The sequence below is a fragment of the Camelus ferus genome, chromosome 21 (genome assembly GCF_009834535.1).
Source record: "Camelus ferus isolate YT-003-E chromosome 21, BCGSAC_Cfer_1.0, whole genome shotgun sequence".
Classification (NCBI taxonomy): domain Eukaryota; kingdom Metazoa; phylum Chordata; class Mammalia; order Artiodactyla; family Camelidae; genus Camelus; species Camelus ferus.
The window spans coordinates 28,873,737-28,895,084 of record NC_045716.1 but is presented as its reverse complement, the minus strand read 5'-3'; the positions used below and the strand labels follow the sequence as shown (position 1 = coordinate 28,895,084).

At 54.7% G+C, this 21,348-nt stretch overlaps 1 protein-coding gene across 4 annotated transcripts in view; it reads right to left on the bottom strand.

Moving 5' to 3' along the window:
- The window catches only part of ZC3H18 (zinc finger CCCH-type containing 18), a 46,634-nt gene that overhangs the window by 16,342 nt on the left and 8,944 nt on the right, over nt 1-21,348 (bottom strand). For 2 of the 4 annotated variants that reach the window (XM_032464551.1, XM_032464552.1), the window contains exons 3-9: nt 17,374-17,458; nt 16,574-16,642; nt 9,303-9,451; nt 8,885-8,977; nt 7,888-8,045; nt 3,393-3,510; nt 2,185-2,453 (exon numbers count right to left, since the gene is read on the bottom strand). In XM_032464551.1, the coding sequence (XP_032320442.1) occupies nt 2,185-2,453; nt 3,393-3,510; nt 7,888-8,045; nt 8,885-8,977; nt 9,303-9,451; nt 16,574-16,642; nt 17,374-17,458 (941 nt within the window). The remainder of the gene's footprint in view (nt 1-2,184; nt 2,454-3,392; nt 3,511-7,887; nt 8,046-8,884; nt 8,978-9,302; nt 9,452-16,573; nt 16,643-17,373; nt 17,459-21,348) is intronic. The other 2 variants (XM_032464553.1, XM_032464554.1) reach the window with 2 other exon arrangements.

The window sequence follows — 21,348 nt, the reverse complement described above, 5'->3', positions numbered from 1 at the left end:
CCAAGACATGCCACAGCCTTGAAGAAAACCCTCCTTTGGAATTTGTATGTACTTCCCTCTAGAGAGGCCAGGCAGCCCTAGAACTGTGAACACAGGCCTCCGTCCCATGAGACAGATTGGTGCCTGGCTTACGATGGCGCAACTCTGAGTTTTTGACTTTATGATGGTGGAAAAGTCACATGCATTAAGCAGAAGCCGCTTTTCGAATTTTGCCCTTTCCTGGGCAGCAAGCCATAGCGCCTGTCAGCCATGTGACCAGGAGGGCAAACAACCAGTACGCTTAACAATCCTTCTGGACCCAGACAACCACTGTCTTGCACCTTCAGTACAGTATTCAGCAAATCGCACGAGAGGCTCCACACCTGATGATGCCCAGTACCTTAGGAGTATTAGATGCATTTTCCATGTACGATAGGTTTATTGGGAGGTGACCCCTCGAAAGTTGGGGAGGATCTGCGGTGACACACAGAGACACAGCTAGCCTATCCTCCACCAGTCTCTAAAAACACACTTGTGGACAGAAGGGGGCCTGCAGCCAGAGTAAGCATGCTCATAAACCCCAAAACCACAGAAATGGACGTGCTGATGTGACTCAGGAATCCACGCGTTTACCCGCAGGGACATCTTAGCTGTCACCTGTCCAACCAGGCATCTGGATACACATGGAAACAGAGCCAGTTTATGACTCTGGAAAGCAGAGCACCCAGTTATGTCACCTGAGGTAAAAATGCAGGCTGCCACTAAAGCCAAAACTCACTGATGGCATCTGTCAAATGTTCATGAACGCCCTCTGTGCGGGGCTCTGGGACTGCAGTGCCCTCGGGGCGGGGATTCAATTCTACAAGGGAAAGAGATGATGACGGACAAATGAACACCAGAGGGCTGGGGATGATGAGAGCTGTGAGGAAGGAGTGTGGGAACCTCTCTGAGCAGCGAGACAGCCCTGGAGGCAGAGGGAATGGCAGAGCAAAGGCTGGGGCCCACACAGGGACACACAGTCCGTGAGCAGTGAGGAGGCGCAGTGAGGAGGCAGTGTGGCTGGCGGGTGTGAACAGAAAGGCGCTGAGTCTCCTCCTCCTTGCAGTGCGCCCCCAGGACTGAGCCTAACTGGAGAGGCGGTGTATCTTAGGGGAAAGGGCTTCTATCAAAAAGGGGCTTCAAAGGGACCAGACCAGATCAAAATCCACTCAAATGAATGTATAATTTCAAGATAACTTAAAGAGTGACTACTATAATATAAAAAGACTCATCGAAGTAATCTTTTAAAAACTGAACTAAGAGTTTCACTTTGCCCAGTGCTAGGAAAAAATACAGCAACTTCAGGGAGGTCATTTCACTGCCATCCAGAGGACAGAGAGTCAACACTGGCGCTGACCACAAACTAAAATGGAAGCCTGTGGTCCTGACATTCACTCTCAGAAACACAACGGCACACGGGACAGGAGCCTGTCTGATGAAAAGGACAAGAATTAGGGATGAGAGCCTGGTTTCGTCAGAACTAACACACGTGTCCAGCACAACTGCAGGATACAAGGTAAGCATACAGAGACCAGCTGTGTTTTTAGACACTAACAACAAGTTATCTGAAAAAGAAATAAAACAATCCTATTTATAATAAAAATAATCAATGGCTTAGGAATAAATTTCCAAAGTGGTGAAAGACCAGTACATTGAAAATTGTAAGACGCTGATGAAAGAAACTGAAGACACAAAAAAAGGAAAGATATTCCACGCTCATGACCAGGAAGAACTAACACTGCTATTAGAGCATCGTCCGCACTACCCAGGCCAACCGGCAGAGCCACCGCAATGACGCAGTCCCGACCCTGATCCCACAGGCGCCTCTCACAGACACAGAGAACACAACCCTGAAGTCTGTACAGAACCGCGAGAGACCCCGCAGCAACAATCTGTGGATTGTAAATGGGCGCGCGGCCTGTAAACTGTGTCTCAACAAAGTTGTAACACACACGCAACTTCCTCCAGTTCTACAATTTTCGAACGAGGACCCCCTGTCCCGGCCTAGTACTCAAATATGTTTGGGGGCGTCCTGACTGCACGCCAGCCCGCATCCGCGCCGGCAGCTCCCCGGGGACCGCCGGGCAGAACAGCGCGGTGCCAGGAGCCTCCTCCGGCTGCCGCAGCGCCGTGCAGCCCGGGGCGGACGGGAAGCGAGGCCCCTACCTGGGCGGCTGCGGGGAGCGGGCCTTGGGCTTCTCCTTCTCCTTCTCGCGCTCCTTCTCCCGGTCGCGGTCGCGGTGCTGTCGGTCCTTCTCGTCCCGCTTGGCGCGCTCCCGCTCCCACTCCTCCTTCCTCCGCTGCCGCTCCTTGTCCCGCTCGCGCTCGCGCTCGCGCTCACGCTCACGCTGCCGCCGCTCCCGCTCCCGGTCTCGCTCCCGCTCGCGCTCCCGCTCGCGCTGCCGGTTCTCTCGCTCGCGCTCCCGTTCCCTTTCCTAGTTGAAAAGCCAAACATGGGCACACTTAGGACCGGAAGCGTTGAGAAAACGCAGAGGCGCCCGCGGAGGAGACCGGGATGGACCTGACGCCAACCCAGAGGGACTCCAGGCTGACCACGCCCAGGCCGCGTGCCCAGGCAGGCCTCCCTGGCCTGGCTCTTGTCGCGGGATGCACAGGACCGAGCCTCCACAAAGGCCGAGGCCGGTGGGGACCTGGGCACACGGGGGTGAGGGGGCACGTGGTGGTAGGGACCCCCCCACAGGTCCTGCTACCTTCAAGGCTGCCCTGATTGGGACCAGGCACCCAGAGCCCCGCAGCACGACCCCGGCAAGAAGGCTGCTCCGCTGGGGACGGGGGGCATGGGAGGGTCAGCCAGGGGCCAGCTCTGGCCACAAGCTCACCATGTGATTTGATGGGTGCCCCAGCCAGTCACCTCCCTTGGGTCCTGAAAACTCACGACTGTCACTTTAGGCTTAGCACAAAACCCACTAGCTTGCTGCTGACTCATCTCTCCCCGGGTGCAGCTCCTCCCCAGCACACTAAAAGCATACCCTCAGGGACTCAGAGGCTGAGGCACAGACCTGCCAGTTGCAGGACAGTCCTCCGTTAGACCTCCAGGCCTGGCTGGCAGTGGCCAGGTTATGGCAGCTCATGAGGGCAGCTCCACCCCGTAAAGGTGCTCCCGAGGGGCCTGGAAGAGCCACGCGCTCAAGGAGGGGCACAGGCCCCGCAAATGGTGCCAACAAGCCGATCGGCAGCTTCAGCGCAAAGACAGCAAGAGCACCGACCACTCTAGGACGGCTCCGCTCCCGTCACCACAAAGGCAAGCCGTGGATCAGAACCAGCCCCCCAACACCGGTCCGTCTGGGCTTGAGATGGGTCCACGTGCCCACACAGGCCACAGACAAGAGGGGGCGGTCTCGCCGGCCGCGTACCCGGTAGCTGTGGTGCGGCTCGGCGTCCGAGTACTGCACCCGGAAGTTCTCGTACTGGCCGCTGCGCCAGAGCCGCTCTACCTCGTAGTCGTAGTAGGGGTCTGCGTACGGCTCCAGCCTGAAAGAGAGCAAGCAGAAGCCAGGCTCGTCACTTAGGAACACGGATGCAAAAGTACTACATGGAATTGGGCAAAAAGATACTCACACCGCCTCAAAAAGTAACACAGCAGGGCTAATTGGGATTTATCCCAGGACTGCCAGGCTGAGTCAAGAGAAGAAAATTCATGAACACACTACATGCCAACACAGACCTACAGAGGCCAGTCACAGGACCACACCTAAGGGTGATGTGATGAAAACACTTGTGATAAAAGCTCAATACCCCTTCGCAATGAAAACAGGAATGACACTTTCTTCACGTGACAAAGAACACGTATGCACTTTAGGACTCAAGCTGGCACCTTACTTACTACGGACAGGGGAAGCGTCTCCATTCAGGTCGCCCGGTGCCTCCAAGACAGCCCACCAGCGTGCTGGGGCACTGCCGTGACCAGACAGAGGAACCCGTGAGATTGTCTCATTTTGCAGATTAAATGATGCTACACATGGAAAACCGAGACACCGTGCTAAAGCGAGTCAGACGGTGAGAAGAGCCCAGTACGGCAGACGGAGAAAAATGAACACACAGCAACCAACACCCTCGTACACACAGACGATAACCGGTTAGGAGATGGATGGTAGAGAAAACCTCACTTCCAGTAGAGAGAAAAAAAATACTCAGCAGCAAAATACATTCAACCAGAAATGTGTAGAACGTATTTGAGGAAAATTTAACACTCTTGAAAGACACAAGAGCACGTGTGAATACACAAGACGGTGTCTTCGGACAGGACGACTGGATGTTACCAAAGCCAGCTCTCCCTGTGCTAGTTCACAGACTTAGGGCAGCCAGTAAAACACTGTCTTCATGCAGCTAAGACAACCGATCCTCACATGAAACCCAAGACATGCAAGGCCAGCCAAGGAAACGCTAGGAGAGACACCTTCCGAGGTGTCATGACGTCAGGGGAGGCTGGCGGGCGCAGGGGGGTGGCCAGCAGGGAGTCTGGGGCAGGACCGCTGGGCAGCCCTGAGGAGGGCCGAGGACGCATCTTCCCGCAGGGCCAGAAGCTGGCACACCCACCCAGACGGCCTGCACGGGGGAGCTCTGAGCCCAGCAGCAGAGGACAGGGAAGTGCACTCCCTGCAACAGACGACTGGAGGTTCTTTCGAGCATTTCTGGCCTCCAGACCAACCCTCACGCTGGGCGAACGGGTGGGGAAAGCAGAGGTGCCCTCCATGTTCCATGGTGCGTGTGGCCTTCGGCTGGCTGCTTCCTGGGAAACCTCTCCTGTGCTGCCAGGGCCCAGCGGCGAGCCCAGGGCGGGCTCTGCCCAGGGAAACAGCCCTTCATGCCCAACGGCCTGCACGCCCCGCAGATGGCACTCAGAGAGAACACGATCCCTAGGCAGATGTCCCCCGTGCCCTTGAGAACAGAACCGGTACCACTCACCGCCCAGAGCACCCAGAAAGCACTCTCCCCAGTGGCGGTGAGCCACGTGCTCTCTCAAGGAGGGGCGTGGGAGTGAAAGGCCTCTCTGGGTGTATCTCCATCTCGGGAGACAGCTAACGGGGACGGGCTGAAGCATTCCCCCGCTACTGCCCCCAGAACCGAGCCCGGCTTCCTGGCAGCCCGTGGGCCTGGGTCTCGGGAGCAGGTAAGAACCACTGCCGTGAAAGGCAGGCGGGCAGCAAGCCACTCCTCAGAGGCCAGGACAGGAAGGGCATGTCCACACACAGTTAGCCCCGGGCACGCGGCCGCAGTCTGGCCCATTTACTGACAAGTGCTGCTCCTGACAGGGCCACCGCCAATGACAGACTCCTCGCAGGGGACACCCCAAGCGTCCCAGGACCCTCGTCTCCTAGGTGGAGACCCCTGGCAGCACCCAAAAGCACCTCGCAGAGACACAGGAGGCCTCACAAGATCGACAAGTCTGAAATAAACGCCTGAGGTGGTGGAAAAGGGGAACTGGGCAGTGTCCGGCTATAAAAGCATTATTTTCACCAAGTGACCTTGTCAGGAATTCTGTTTAATTCCCCCAAGCCCCATTTCCCCAGCCTTCACAGTATCTCAGGACACCCCCTGCAGAGTTCCCGAACAGGTGCCCTTTCCCACGGCTCCCCCCGGCCTGCGCAGCTGCGAGGTACCAGCACCACCGCACCGAGGAGGCCTTCCACAACAACACTAAGAGCTCCCACCCTCAGAACTCACCGTCAGGCAAGAGGGCAGTGGGAGAAGTGACGGCCCCGCAAGCGACATCAGTGGCTCTCAAACTTTATGGGCAGCACCTGAGTCACCCAAGGGCTTGTTAAAAGCAGCAGCTGGCCTCCACCCCCAGGACCTTCAGGCCAGGTGTGTCTCATGAGCCCCCATGGGCCACACCCGGAGAACCGCGGCCTGCAGCCCTCCCCTGTGCAGAAGGGTAAGGACTGGGTAAGGACGCCTGGGCACAAAACAGGCCACGCGCAGGGCCCCAGGAAGCGAGAGCTGCTGAGGCTTGGTCCTTCTGAGACTTACGCTGATGGCCCTGGAGCCCCGGCATCCTTGGCCACCTTCCCACACACCCTGCAGAGCGCGTGCTGCCACCAGCTGTCCTTGTGAGGCCAGCCTGAGCGGGCACTGCAGGGCTGGGGAGGCTGGGGTCTCCCCTTGGCACCTCCCTGCCAGCCCTGCAAGCCCAGCCTCATCACCCTCTTGGGAGGTGCCAGCAGCCCTCCTGAGCCACCCAAGCCGCAGCCCTTCTCCCAGCTCCCGCAGGGACGGTTCCAACCGCCTTCCTCCCCTCACCCTGGGGGGCAGTGGCCTCTCTGCTCCCGCGGTCACCTAGAAAGCACGTCTTTAGGTTGAATACTCCCCGTTAAAAGAGCCGGGTGGTCTCTGCTGAGCGGACCCTGACTGACACAGCCCTTGCCCTGAGCGTCGTCAGAACAGCTTTCCCGCCAGACACATGCCAGGTCCCTGTTCCCAGAGGTCTGGACTTCCCTGGCTAGGCATGTCCTATCACAAAAGCGTGTGGTTAATTCTAAAACACAGCAGATGTTGAACAGACAACCAAACACAAGTGAAAACCTGGCTCTAAGGTGGTCTGATCCTCGGAGGCCCCTGCCTGGCGGAGAGGCTGTGGGTGAACACGGGCCAGGGCTAGAGCGCGGTGCCTGGACGGCCGTGGACCTGGGCTGCAGACAGCTCCGTCAGGCACACTCTCAAGGCCCCTACTCCAGCCAGGCTGAGAACAGTGTCAAGGATGGACCTTGAGGTTCCAAGGCCCCTCCCTTCACCACTCACAGCAACCGCACAGTCAGAGAGTGAGGTCCCAGACCGCAACCCGATACGCTGGCTCCCAGGACGTGTACTGACACCCCCCCCCGGGGGGGGGCAGCACTGTCACCCAAGTTTTACACAAGAAAAAGCCGAGACCTCAAGACTCAAGTCAAGCGAAATGCCCACAGTGACCGGCAGATGCAGCCCTGACTGCGGCCGCACTACTGCACACGCAGAATTAGAAAACATCTGAGTTCAGCTCTCACGTCCTTGGCCTCTAATCCTTCCACCTGAGCCACGACAGGTGTGGCCCTCCCGAGCTTCCTGCCCGCGGAGCGCCTGGTGGGGTGTGGCCTGGGATGTAAGGCCTTGATACAGCCTTGTGGGTCTGGGTCAGCACAACTGAATCTGGAAACACAGGCATGTATGCGTCCCTCTTCCTGAGCCTTTTACTGTCATTTCAGCCAGAAATCAGTGGTTTTTGTTTTCTGGTAGCAAACCCAAGTGCACAGAGTCACTGCAAGACTTAAGACGATGCTGAAACTGGCTGGTGACCAGAGCCCACACCACACTGGCCGCTCAGGAGAGACGTGGCCTGTAATGCCCCTTCCCGGCAGCTGGACTGGTTACGCTACACATTTCCTCGAGATCTGACCCAGGTCTCCAACCACATCAACTTCTGCAACCGTGTTTTAAAAAGACCAGTAATAAAATGTCTGGAAGAAATGAGGAAGACGGCATTGATGATGAGGAGGGTCACACCTGTCACACTCTCAGATGTCAGTGACAAAGTTTCCTGGGTCCTGGGGAGCTTGGGGAAGGGTGGGGAGGAGCCTTGTGTTACGGGGCTCCAGCTGTTAAAGAACAGCTGTAAAGACTCTCAGATACGATAGGAACCCAAATGGGTGGAAGCCCACCCCAGGCACATGTCCTCCACGGAAGCGAGACAAGGAGGAAAGTCAACTGCACAGCGTCTGAGATGGGTCGGGATGCCGCTCTCAGTGCAGGGAGAGGGACAGGGCTCGGCCCCCACACGCTGGGGGCCACGTGCTGCTGCTCTCAGAGCCCGAGCCCACACAGCAGGGGACAGCTGCGTTCTCTGTCAACAGGGAGGGGGGCCGCAGTGTTCCTTACGCTGTATCTCTGACATCTCTCGTGATGCGGTAATTCCAGTCTCGGAAAACTTCATTTTCTTTGTCAAACTCCCGTTCATCTTCGCCAATGGTCACTGTAAACCTTTTCTCTTCAAAATCAGGTTCCTGTTCTTTTCGAATGGTTGCTTTTTTTAAAACCTACCATTGTAAGAAGAAAGAAGCCAACACGAGTTACTGTTAGGAACACAGAGGGAGTCCTGTCCTGACTTGACCCACGAAGCCTGGGCTGGCGTGGCTGGAGGGCCTTGCAGGAGAGCACGCGTGGCTGATGCGAGCCCAAGCTCTGTGCTGGGACGGACACGGGATCCACGCGCCTCTCGGGGGGACGGGAGCACGCCGTCTTCGCAGGCACAGCTGCAGCAGCACTTGGGCAGAGGGGACGGAGCGGTGACTCCCTACTACTAGTCCAGGTACTGAAGCAGGGGCTCCAGACACGTGCCCTGGGAGGACAGAGTGGAGAGGTCGGTGAGCACGCTCCCAGCAGGAGAGGCCCCGGAGCCAGCTGGCCTCAGAGGAAAGGAGGGCCAGGGGCGGGTGGGGCTCTGCTCTAGCCCGTCATCCTGGTGGAGAGAGCAGGCCTGGAGACCGTGAGCCTGGACCCCCGGGACCGGGAAGCAGCCTAGACTGGGGGTGGGACGAGGGGTGTTCTCTAGGGAGACAGGACCGCGTGCCAGATGCACAGGCCACTCTGGGGAACACTGTGTGCTCTCTAGGAAGCGGCCCAGTGCTGGCCGAGCCACATGCAGGCAGCAGGCCGGGCTCCTGACTGGGCCTCCCCGGCCTCCGGGGCTCTGTCATGGCCCAGCAAGCCTCCAAGACAGGCAGATGTCGTTTTCCGCCCTCCACCTCTTCAGAGAAGTGACAGAAACACGCCCTCTCCAGAGGCCGCACTGAGCTCTGACCGCCGTCCCGGGTCAAAGGCAGGCTGCTTTCGCGCACCGGCCGCCACCACTGCCTGTCTGCGCAGGCTCTGTTACCTCCTTTGCGTGCCGGAGTCCTCGCTCCCAGGCGCTCTCGGTGGGGGGCTCTGGAGGGGGTGGAGGCAAAACTTCATCGACTCCCGGCCCGCCCTGTTAAGGGACGAGAAGGGAGGAGTTAAGGGATCAAGCAAACTTCCAGATCTATGAAGAACCAGAGGAGCAGAACACCAGCTAACACGCCAGCGGCCACACTGCCCGCTCTCTCCTCCGGGCCTCGCTCTGCCCGACACGGCTGCCCGGGGGCCAGGGCGCCCTCCGCTGCAGACAACCCGAGCACCGGGGGTGGGGGGCGGCTCTGGGGCCCTGGCACCACAGAGGTCCCTGAGACACAAGGCGTATGAATGTGCTTCATGTTGGAGATTCACAAACAGAGCTTAGAAGTGATTTGCCAGCAACAAAAGAGGCGTTCACGCACCCAAGGGCTGGCAGGCATCAGAGGGTGCGGTCCGAGGGGCGGGGCGCCGTTGGGCGGGAAGGGCTCCGCCTTGGTGATGAGAGAGTAGTTGCCCTTGTCGTTGACTCCGGGGTGGATAAACCTGCAGTTCATCCCCCAGGTGCAGTTCCCTACGGAAACAAAAGGCAGGTCAGAAGGGGCCATGGCCCAAGCACCCGAGCACACAGGTCAGCTGCCCACCTGCTCTGCCTGCCGCAGCCTGGGGCGGGACCAGGAGTAGCAGCCACGCGGGGGGGCTTGGGACGTGCCAGGCTGCCAGTGGAACCCTCTCCACCCTACAAGGTGCGTGAGCCTGAGCGGGGACGGACCCAAAGCCCGGCAACGTCCCATGAGCGCAGAGCAGCAGGCCTGCGAAGTCTGGGCCGACCTGCGAGGAGCACCTCCTAGAGGGGCCGGGGTCCCTGCTCCGTAGTCACCATGTGCACAGTTCATTCTCCCGAAAAACAGCAGAGTCTGAGAGCCTCCCAGCCAGCCAGGGCGGCCTGAGTTCTGGGCACTGCCCAGCACACACACGGCCCGGGGAGGCTTGCAGGTGCGCCCACAGGGTCGTTGTTCTGGCTCAGAAGACACTCGTGCTGACACAGAGACCGACAAGCTCTGCGACCTGAGGCCGGCGGTCTGCGCCAGCTCTGCGTGTCTGCGCTTCCCCTATCAACCATGCCAGGGTGTTTCTAGTACTTCAAAAAACGTGTCAGAGAGAAAACACATGGACGACTATAATAAATTGGGTGTTTACACTTTACAACAAATGATAAAAAGGTCGACTTTTAGCATTATTCAGCAACAGAGCACCAAGATCATTAAAAAAAAACCACTTGACTTTTTAGCACAGAAGGCAGGATGCCTAGTTTTAATTTAATATGTGAGTGAATCACTGTTTTTAAAATTTAACTTTTTGAATAGGTAATATGTACACAGGTTCAAAAATAAATATGGCATACAATATCTAAGTAGTTTTAAAAAATATTTTCGGAGGGTGGGTATAGCTCAGTGGTGGAGCGCACGAGGTTCTGGGTTCAATCCCTGGTACCTCCTCTAAAAAATAAATAAACCTAATTACCACACCCCCCCCAATTTTTTTTTCATTGGGTTAGCATGTAGTTAAATTTTAAATTATCTTTTAATATATATTCACTTTCAAACATGATACTCCACTTGAATATTTCTGTTTGTATAGTGTAAATTAAAGAGAAATAATCATTTGGTATTTAGGGAAAACACTAAATCTTACCTTTTAAACATTACGAGTGTTTAAATTTGTATTAAAACCAACTTAAGGGGGAGGGTATAGCTCCGTGGTAGAGTGCATGCTTAGCATGCATGAGGTCCTGGGTTCAATTCCCAGTACCTCCTCTAAAAATAAATAAACCTGATTACCGCCCCCTAAACCCCCCAAAACAAAACAAATAAAATAAAAAACAACTTAATAATATACTGCTCTAAATTAAATATGAAATAAAGTATGCTTAAAATTACTTCTCTGGGAATGCAAAAATGACTGATCAACTTTTAAAATTACTAAAAGTGTCTGAGAGATCACATATCTGTCAGAGGCTGGAAAATATACTATAGGGGTTTCAAAATCCCGGAGACCCAGAGGTTTTAAAGAAAAAAGATTATGCAGTCAATACATCTCAAAAACGAATTCCAAAACATTATGGGCTTCTTCACCACTTGACTCTTAAACAAACTAGTTGAAAAAAATAACAAAAGCTCATTGTACAAAACTTGCAAGTTCAGAAAAGTATTAACAATATAAACCACAGCTTTTCTATAATTTTAAAATCTAAAATATATATGTAGGTGGTGGACAAATGAATGCTATTCTGTTCTTTTTGTATTTAAAACACTTTCAAAACAAAACAAAAACCTCAGCTGTGAGCCCACCGATGAGAAAGAACTCTCACCACCCGTGCTGGCCGGGCAGGGGAGGAGGGGGAGCGGGTGGGTGCGAGGGTGAGTGAGGAGGGAGGGAGGCCCCCACCCCAGGCTGTGCTAAGGACCACGCTGTGCATATGTCCTGACCCTGACCTCCCAAGAGGGGAGAAGACTGCTCCAGGAAGGAGTGTGGGTGGCTGTACACACGAGGGCAGACGTCCCGCAAATGCAGGCAAAAAGAACAGCAAGAGCAGTACAATCCCATCAGCCTTTTAAAAAATGAATTTTTAACTGTGTAGAAAAAAGTCTGGAAGGACACACCCAAATGGTTACTGCCTCGATTCTCTATCAGTACATGCTACTTTCGTGATTCAAAAAAGCATCTGTTTGGGGAAAACATTCTCCAGGAAATGGAAGCAAAAATACATAAACTCGTTTTAAAACCGTATCGTTTTCTGCTTCTAAATGAAACTTCACAAACACAAAACTGATGTGGACTGTGATCGAGGCTAGACGAATAAACAGACTTACAATTCTGTAAGGACGCTACACGGGCGGGCGGGAGGGCAGGAGAGGAGGAGCGGCTTGCCTGGCGGGCGAGGGGCCAGGCCTCTTCCCCGCACGCACATGGGGCTTCAAAGGCCCTGATCGGGTTCTGTTTCTTAACGGAAGTGGGGGGCACATCAGAAATCGCCTTTTTCTTTTATTATTCTTTATGTCTGTGTGGATGTATTATTTTACATGTGAAATATTTCATAATAAAACTAATAAAAGGAGCACACATAAACAAAAGTACCCAAATACTCTAAGAGGCACTCAGTGGCCTCCCGCCTGCAGCGCGCCCCACCAGCCGCAGTGTCACCCTGCCAGGGACTGATCCATCTATCCGCCCATCAGGGCCCCGTCCCACTTCTTCCTGCTTACACCACACACTCTGATGAGTCTTGCTTCTTTTCACTAAACAATATACCTACAAAAAAGGAACCTGCATGCTCAAAAGCAACAAACCCAAAGTCTATCAGTGAGACAGACACAATCCAGAGAAAGCTCACCTGGGTCTCTCAGCAGAAACTAAGGAACCCAACACAGAGGCGACAGGAAAGGAAAGCACACCCCACACCGCAGCCCCAGGAGCCCACCTCGCTCACCGAGTGAAGCGTCAGACAAGAGAAAGTGCCCGTGTCTGCAGGCACACGTGTGAGCGTGGGTGCGCAGTGGCTCCAGACACACGCCCAGAGCCTGCGGGTCTGACTGCCGGCCTGCCTGGGCCGCAGCGCCGAGCCTGAAGGCACTTACACGCTGCACATCGCTGCACTCCCAGCGCATCCTACAGCAGCTGAGATAACTTTACAATATCTGCTTTCAGTGCAAAACACTTGCTTCACACTAACATTTTAAACAAAGCCTTTCTTATTTAAATACTCCTTGGTCCTGTTTCCTGTTAGTCTGAATCACTCAGAATAACAGATACAGGGACTGTCAAAATGAAGTTTATAAAGTGCTTCATGGTTTTAGAAAGTACTTCCTGGGGAGGGTATAACTCAAGTGGTAGAGAGCATGCTTGGCAAACACAAGGTCCTGGGTTCAGTCCCCAGTACCTCCTCTAAAAAATAAATAAGTAAACCTAATCACCTCACCCCCCACCAAAATTTTTTTTAAAATACTTCCTACAAGGAAAGTAGAATATATAAAAATCTAATAAATAATGAAGGACCAACCCAAGATCTACAAACGCTCACTCTAACAGGCATAAAATCCAACGAACCACGACAAGCGAACCTCGAGCGACAGAGCAAAGGCACTCAAGCACTCTCCCCTTCCACAGAGAACCGCGGCCAACGGGCAGGCACTGCGGGCATCTCCAGCAGGATCCTGACGTAGTTCAGCTTCTTTAAGGAATGTGTTCACTGTGGCAGCCAAAATAATGAAAACAACTTCTGGGCTGCTTCTTTTACAAAGACTTGAAAGCAGCAGTTCTCATAACTTTTTGGTCTCAGGACCCCAAAGAGCCTTTGTTACGATTATACTTGATATTTACTGTGAAAATTAAAACTGAGAACATTTAAGGGCATGAAATATAACATATGTAACTAACGTTAACAATACTTGTTAACATAAGTGTTTTAGGAAAAGATACTTTAAAAACACTCAGGGATGAGCGGCATTATCTTCCTTTTTGCACGTCTCTTTAGTTTTGACGTGAGAATAGGACCCTCAAGCTGGCATCTGTGCTCCATTTGCTGTGATGGGCTGTGTGGTGAAGCAGGCAAGGAGAAGCCAGCCTCACCCAGAGGCACAGCTGGATGGGGTGGGGCGGACAGCCTTTTCAGCAGCCAGCATGTTGTCTGAGGCTTCGTCATGGTCAGCCGCAGCCCTACCACTGAACTTCTCCGCCTCTTCCACTGAAGTCCACTGGTCCCTCGTGGCCCGGGAATGGCCTTCTCCCCAGGAATGATTTTGTAACATCATGTAACAGTCATTTGGAAAAGTCCTCAAACTCTGTGAAGCTGTCACACTCTCCAAAATTCTGATTTCACTTGAGAGCCTGAACTTCACCAGCACAGACTGTCAGCTGGTCTCCCGGGTGTGTCCTGGAGGGACCTGGCCCCGAGGCGCGTCCTGGCTCCCATCAGACGCCCCAGCACCTCAGTGAGAGCAGAGGGGCTCCGTGCACACTTGTAGTTTCATCACATGGAATATCAAAAGACGTGCTGAGGGGTCTGGCTGAGGTGACGGAAATATTCTAAAGCTGGGTTGAAGTGATGGATGCACAACTTGGTGAATTAATAAAAATCATCGAATCGTACACTTAAAATGGGTGAATTTTATGGAATGTAAATGAGACCTCAAAAAGTTATTTAAAAGAAGACCTGTACTCAAAGGTAAAGTCTACCTGTGATTCTTCCTGCTCTACCACAGACACTGCCAAACGAGTTCTGCCACCGGTGTGGTCTGAGTCTCACGAGACCTCTGACCGCAGGGGCCCTGAGTCTCAAGAACCTCTAGGGGTCCACAGAGCACACTTTGAGATCTGCTGCACTGAACACAAAAGAGAATGCAGGGGTTAAAAAATGGGCAATAAACATCCCTCCCAAGAAGATACACAAATGGCCAAAAAGCACATGGAAAGATGCTCAGCACCACTAACCACAGGGAAATGACACCACCTCACACCCAGTACGACACTTCCCATCACAAAACCAGAAAACAACAGGAGTTGACAAGGAGGAGAACCTGAACCCTGGTGTGGTGGTGGGGTGCAAATGGTGCACCACCATGGACAACAGTGGGGGGTTCCTCAAACCATTAAAAATACAACTACCACATGACCCAGCAACCCCACTTCTGGGTGTGTACTCAGCAGACTTGAAAGCAGAGTCTTGAAGAGACACGTGTGCACCCACATTCGCAGGAGCACCACTCCTGACAGCTGACAGGCAGGAGCAAGCCCGGTGTCCATCGGCGGGTGACGGGTAAGCAGAAAGCGGCCCATCATACGGGGAGTACTAACGGTCTAAAAACGAAATCCTGACGCCTGCTATAGCAGGATGAACCTTGAGGACACCATGCTGAGTGAAAGAAGCCGGTCACAAATGGACAAACCCTGCAAGACTGCACTTACACCGGGCACCTAGAGAAGTCAGACACAGAGACAGAAAATGGAAGGGCAGGTGCCAAGGCTGGTGGGGGCGGGTGCCGAGTCCACGTCTAATGGAGACAGCTGCAGTTTTCCAGGATGGAGAGTTGTGCAGGTGGGCGGTGACAGGAGCCACAATATGAAGGTGCTCAACGCCAACGAACCGGACATTTTAAAATGGGCAGGATGATAAGTTTTATATTGTGTATTTTACCACAATTTTAAAATAAGGGGAAAGGGAAAGGGAGACTAGGAAGGAGCAGACGCAGGAGGCCGGCCCACAGAACGGGCTGCGCGCTGCCGACAGCCGGAAGATCGGAGACTCCAAGTAGCACCCCCTTGAAGAAAGTGCTGTTTGTGCCTCTTTGGATAGAACGTCACGTCTTGATGACTCAACCTGAACACATGAGAGGTGAAAATACGTCCTAAACAAAGCACTGGTGCTTTGAAATGTTCCACTTTGTACTCCTCAGTGTACTCTGTAGTCAATGGCCACGAATAGCACTGTGTCCACTCGGGCAAAGCAACGGTTAATCTGCAGATCATAACATGTAACAGAAATATAGCTAAAACACTTTTTAAAAACAGAATTTTCAAATTAAGATATAATTCACCTATCCTAAAAGACCCCCACTTAAGTGCACAATTAGTGGGTTTCAGTACTTCCACAAAGTTGTGCAATCACCACCACTAATTCCAGAACATTCCATCACCCAAAAAGGAAACCTTGTACTCAACGGCTACCTCTTCCCTTCAAGCGCAGACAGTGATGACCTACTCTGTCTCATGGCCCTGCCGGCCCTGGACGCTCACGTACGTGGACGTGCAACAGGGGCCTTTGAGACGGGCTTCCTTCAATGGGCACAGCCCCCCAGGGCTCCTCCACGTCATGGGGTCAGGCCTTCCACTGCACACCTGGACCGTGCTCTGTCTCTCCCCTCACGAGCGGAGGGACGCCCGGATAGCGCCCACTCCGCGGCTGCTGTGGACACTCGCGCCCCAGCCTCCGGGAGGCCTAGGCTTCCGCTCCTCTCCCGACCACCAGGCAGGGGCCGCTGGGTCCGCGGCCGCTGCACGCGGCATGCTGAGGGGACGGGCCCCAGGCAGCCGCACCACTGCTGGCTCCCAGCAGCAGGCGCGCGGCTCCCTTCTCCGCATCCTCACCAAACACAACAGACTTCATTGTGTTCCTAAAGTGACTCTCTTGCTGCTGGAGGGAACCGCAGTAGTTTTCTTTCTAGAACGTACTGTGCGCTCATCGTGTCCTCAGGCTGGCTCTGCGGCCTTCCCGCATGCACAGGGCACTGGCTACACAGGGAAGCCACCATGTGGACATCTGACTCAGACGAGCCAGACTGTCCCCACGTGGCAGAAACAAGCAGCATGGAAACAGCACAGCCAAGAGGACGTGCCCCAAGGATGAGCTGCCCAGGGCCCCCAGTTCCCAGGCATCCTCACCACCAGGCCACCTCAGCACTCAGGACAGGTTCATTCCAGGGCCACCCACAGGATGGGGCTCCAGCGCCCAACGTCCCCGCCCTCCCCGGGCAGGCAGCCGCCCTCTGGTGAGCCTTGGCGTGACCGCTCTCTGTCCCTCAAAGCCTGCCCCTTCCTTCCGACTTCACAGCAGGACTCTGGATCCAGGAGAAAGAAGTCTGGCCTCTGGAGCAGAGGGGCTTTGAGGTACTAAAGAGAGGGAACATCGTATGTTTTGTACCTTTAACCTGGCCTCTGAATGGTATGGAATTTGGTATTGGTGGAGCAGTGGACAATGGTGTCACAACGTCTGGAAAAGAAGTACAGGAAGCTGTGGTGAGCGTTAGGCCGCACGGGGGGCCGGCTCAGCAGACAGGTCGTCTAGGGTCAGGGCGGACCACGGGCAAGAGCAGACGCCTTCCGCCAGCATGTGCGGGGCTACGGCGACGTGCCCACCGGCGCTGCGCCCAGAGCGGCCCTGACACACAGGCTGCTGTCTCCACGCCAAGCCTCCAGGACTTGAATGCCCACTGCTCACCAGCCCTTGTCACGGGCCCCCTGTCACAACTACTTGACTCACTCTGTCCACCTTTCAGGATGCATGGCTGGCTTTCAAAGGCCTCAGCTATTCCGAGATCCACGCCAGATGAAAGATATGCTTCTGAGACATCTTGCAGCAAAGTGGGAATTGTCCTCACAGAGGCGGGAAAATGTCAAAACTGGCAGCTTGGGGCACGTGGCCTTCCAAAAAGGACCACTTAGAAAGAGCTGACATTGCCTACAGTAAAGAGGGGGTCTGCGCCAGGCAGCAGGGCCAGGAGCCCCAGCAAGAAATAGGCGAGCTGGCCCAGCTCCGGAGTCCTGAAAGCGGCCTATGAAAGGGCCCACTGTCTGACGTCAACGTGCCGCCGCCACCAGCACAGGTCCCGAGGACAGCCCGAGCAGGCCCCGGGGCGCCCGACCAGGCTGAACCAGCGCCCGTCCTGGGAGAAGCCAGGCCACGTGGACTGGCCGTGCCAAGGCTCTCACCCAGACAATTACCTTTCATGAAGAATCGGCAGGTGGGACGAGGCCTCACCTTCCTGTCACTGGGGTCCTTCACTTCACCCTCTTCCAGGTCATCATCCTGAAACAGAGGACAACGTGACTTGAAGAGAGACTCGTCTTAACAAAGGGAAGAGGCGGGAGGGGCATCTACCAACCGGCGTGCTTTCACCAAACCAGAAAGGGTGCGTTCCCGAGGTCCGGGTCCTGGCCACTTAGCAGTTCACCTGCATTTCCCAAACCTCATCCACACAACGGGGGTGTCTCAGAGCTCACCTCCAAGACTGAGGCACCACACCAAAGAATACTCCTTCAAGTTCTCTTGTTGGCAGTTCTGAGCAGGACGTGGTTACCCTTCAGGTTTTCAATATTTTGTACATTTAAACAAAGTATTATATGTCCTTTAAATTAGATGCTACCTCCCTCTAATTTAAAAGCCTAAGGGCAGGGAGGAAGAAAGTTAGGTGGCTCAGGCCAGTGAGTGGGCCCACCATTAGCTCAGACCTGGGCCCTTCTCTTCTTGTTCTTGGTCCAGAGTTCCTAACCCTGGCTCTAGAGTGACGCAGGAGACTTTAAAGACCAAAGCCTGAGTGGGTCTCTCCCCAGGGATTCCAAAGAGCAGCAGAGAGCTTAGACAACTGCTCTGCACAACCCACCCCCAGCCCCCACCGCCCCAGGGCCATCTGCGCCCCAGAGTTGAGACCCTGCACCCCTGGGATGGCCCCTAGCAGACAAGCATCCAGCCACCTGACTGAAATCTGTCAGTATGTCCAGGATGGGGCCCCTCACTGCCCCTTCTCATCCTGTCCAAGGTACCCTAGTGCAGTCGATGAAAAGGATCTCAAGCAGTGCGGACCCCACTCCCCCATCTTCCTCAGCACCGCCTCGTCCGAACTATCGCTCCGTCCCAGCTGGCCTGGGGACACTCCCTGACAGGGGTCCACACTTCTGAGCTCTCCACATTGCCGTGACCTTCTCAAGTCCAGCCTGGCCACATTCTAGCCTGGGATGAGGAACAGAGTGACTATGTGTCAGCAGCCAGGATGCACAGGCAGGGCACCAGATCGGGGCGAAGAGCTGTTTCTGCAGAGATGTTACTCTCCATGTTCACAAGAGCAGAGAGCAGAGCCCCCTCCCACCTTAGCTGGGGAGCAGTCACCGGGGCCGCCAAGGGTGCCCTGGGATACTCCAAGGCCTAACAGACAAAACCAGCAATAAATCACTCAGGAGTAGAAGGTCCTCACCTGCCAACTAACTGTGCGTTTAGCACGATGGCCTTTCAGGTGATGACAAATAAAAGGAGTACCAGAATCTTAGAGAATTTCTTGCAAACACAACTCAAGAAAGGGATCTCTGAAGCCAGACTGCCAGCACTTAGCTGTTCCATCAGGTCAGGTGTGTGATTAATGGGTAGGAATTCTGACCTGGCGACCCTTGGCGATGTGATCGAGAGCAGGGGCCCTAGCGGTCCAGTCAGAAGCAGGCCCGTGGGTCTACAGAAGGCCAGGCGACAAGGGCACTGATGACTAGCCTGGGGGGAGAGCGCCAGGCCCGCCACAGTGTGCAAGCCTGGGAGGAACTCCAGCCCGCTGGCAGCGTGCCGCTGGGGTGAGCACAAACCAGCATGTTCACCTTGAAGGTCCTTATTTATAGCAGACACGTGGTGGGGAGGCCTGAGTTTGAATCCTGCCTGTGACTGCAGATGCCCCGACCCCAAGCCTTGGTCTACCCAGTGGGCTGTGCCAGGCTGAAGCCCACCACACCTGGAGCTTGGGCGCAGGGCCCCATGTACACAGGAGCAGAGAGAGCTCACCCTGGCACAACCACCAGATCCCACCGGAATCCCCTTGAGCCCCAGATTCTGCACCTGCAAAATGCAGTGGACAATACAGGCTGTAATCCCTCACTCAAAACCCCTGGAGCCAGACGTGGTTTGGGAATTCAGACGTGTTCCGGCTTTAGAAAGGGGTCTGGAGCAGCACCCTGTCCCTGTCCTGCAGGGGACAAAGCCAACAGCCTGGCACCACTTAGTCCCTCAGGGGCTGCGCCGCACGGCCTCCTTCCTTGATGGAGGCGCAGGCAGCGGCTTCCTTGGCTTCCTCAAGGGGACAGATGCTGGGAAGCATCTGAGTGGCATGCAGTGGAGTGAGCGCAGTGACGTGTCCCCAGGAAGCCTGAGTGGTGTGGGAAGCCCTTTGGCAGAAGATACTATGTATCCAGACACAGAAAGAGCAGGTGCTTCTGAACAGGACAAAACACAAAGTACCACCTGCAAGGAAAATGCTTCAAAGCACTTTTATGTGGGTGGACCCAGAGCTACCACTTCTGACCAGGCCACTGTCCTGCCATCTCTGAGAGCCCAGCATACAGTGTGAGAGTCACCAATGAAAGGAAGGGAACAAAACATACTCCACCCTCTCCTGGGGGATGGCATACTCTGGGGGCCGAAGTTCTGTTCACCAGATGACAAGATATAAAAACAGAAACCAAGGAATTGAGCAAAGGAGAGGATGGGGAGACCAGACGGTGGGGCTGGTGTCTGTAAAGGCAAATCAAAGACCCTTGAAGAACATTCGATCTACTCAGCAGCCCCCGAAGGAAGTAGTAGTTCTGGTGAGACGAACCGGAGGCGCTGGTCTAAGAGAGGAAGACCGCGCAGCGCAAGGCCATGGTGGTGGCTCCGGCGCTCTTCTGAGAGACACGCAGGGAGCAGAAACAAAACCACACGTTTCTAGTCCTTCTAAGTGTGGCGTCCTGATGGGCACGACTACTGATTAGACAGGGCTCACCCGTGGTTCAGGCGTCAGGGTCCTCAGGTCCCCTCGACGCCCCCTCCACAAATAAGCCAGTGCTGCTAACAGCTGGCCCACCACCCTGTTTGCAAAATCCCATCCCCACCGCACAGGGAAGTAGCATTTCCAGAAAGGCATCTGCTTCTGAGGGCAGCACACAAAAAACATATAAAGGTAACTCAAGGCCTGAGTTATAAACTGTGGTTTAGACAAAAAAATTTCAAGGGTTTATTGTACAAATTGATGTCATTATCATGGAAACTCTCAGCAGACTAGAAGAGTTGGGGAGGGTGGGGGTGACTCCCTCCCAAACCAGTTCACCTGTCCCAGTAACCCCCAATCTAACCCTAACCTACAAGGAAAAGTGCTTCTGAGTTAAGAGGAGAATAAATTGCAGGGCCTTTTAGACTCTTCCACTCAGCTTGCTGTTCCCAGCAATTCTGGGCCTGATGCTGTGGGCAGGAAATTGGCAGACTGGCAAGAGGGGCTGCTGGGCACGGAGAAGCTCAGAGGCTTCCGTGAATGCACATCTTCGAGGTATACACTAAACTACACATTTCCTCCTCACAAAAACATCCAGGTAGTTCACCTCTGATACCTGGAAGGCGACGGGGAAAAAGCCCTCTGGGATGGGTACTTCCCACTAGGACCAGAAGCTACCTGGCAGGGACTTCAACTAAAGGGGACTAGACCAAAGCCTGCTGGAAGGAAGCAGGCTGTTCATGGACCCAAGCACACAGCTCTAGTTCCCTCTCCATCTTGGGAAAGAAAGATATAAGTGTGTGCTTGCGGATACACGGGATCCTGACAGGGAAGGAAGGGCCAGAACCGGGACAGAGAGAGCAGGAAGACGGCCCAGCAGCAGCGATTCAGATGCCTGCTGACGCGTGTCTACGCCGGGCTCTGCCAACGCAGGCTCAGGCTGGTGCTGGTCACCCACACGCAGTGCTAGACTGCCCTCTGTTCGGAAGGCTCTCCAGTGCAGACGTCCCGCCCACTACCACGCCTCATCTCGATGGCACTCAACTTGGCATGCCCCAGAGCACTGCCTCCAAGGTGCCAGGTGCTGGGGATGGAGGGAGCCAGCCACACAGGGGCCGGACTCGGGAACTCGTGTTCTTGGAGGGGCAGGTGCGGGGAAGCAGCAGAGACACACGCACTAATGGCCCGGTTACTTCAG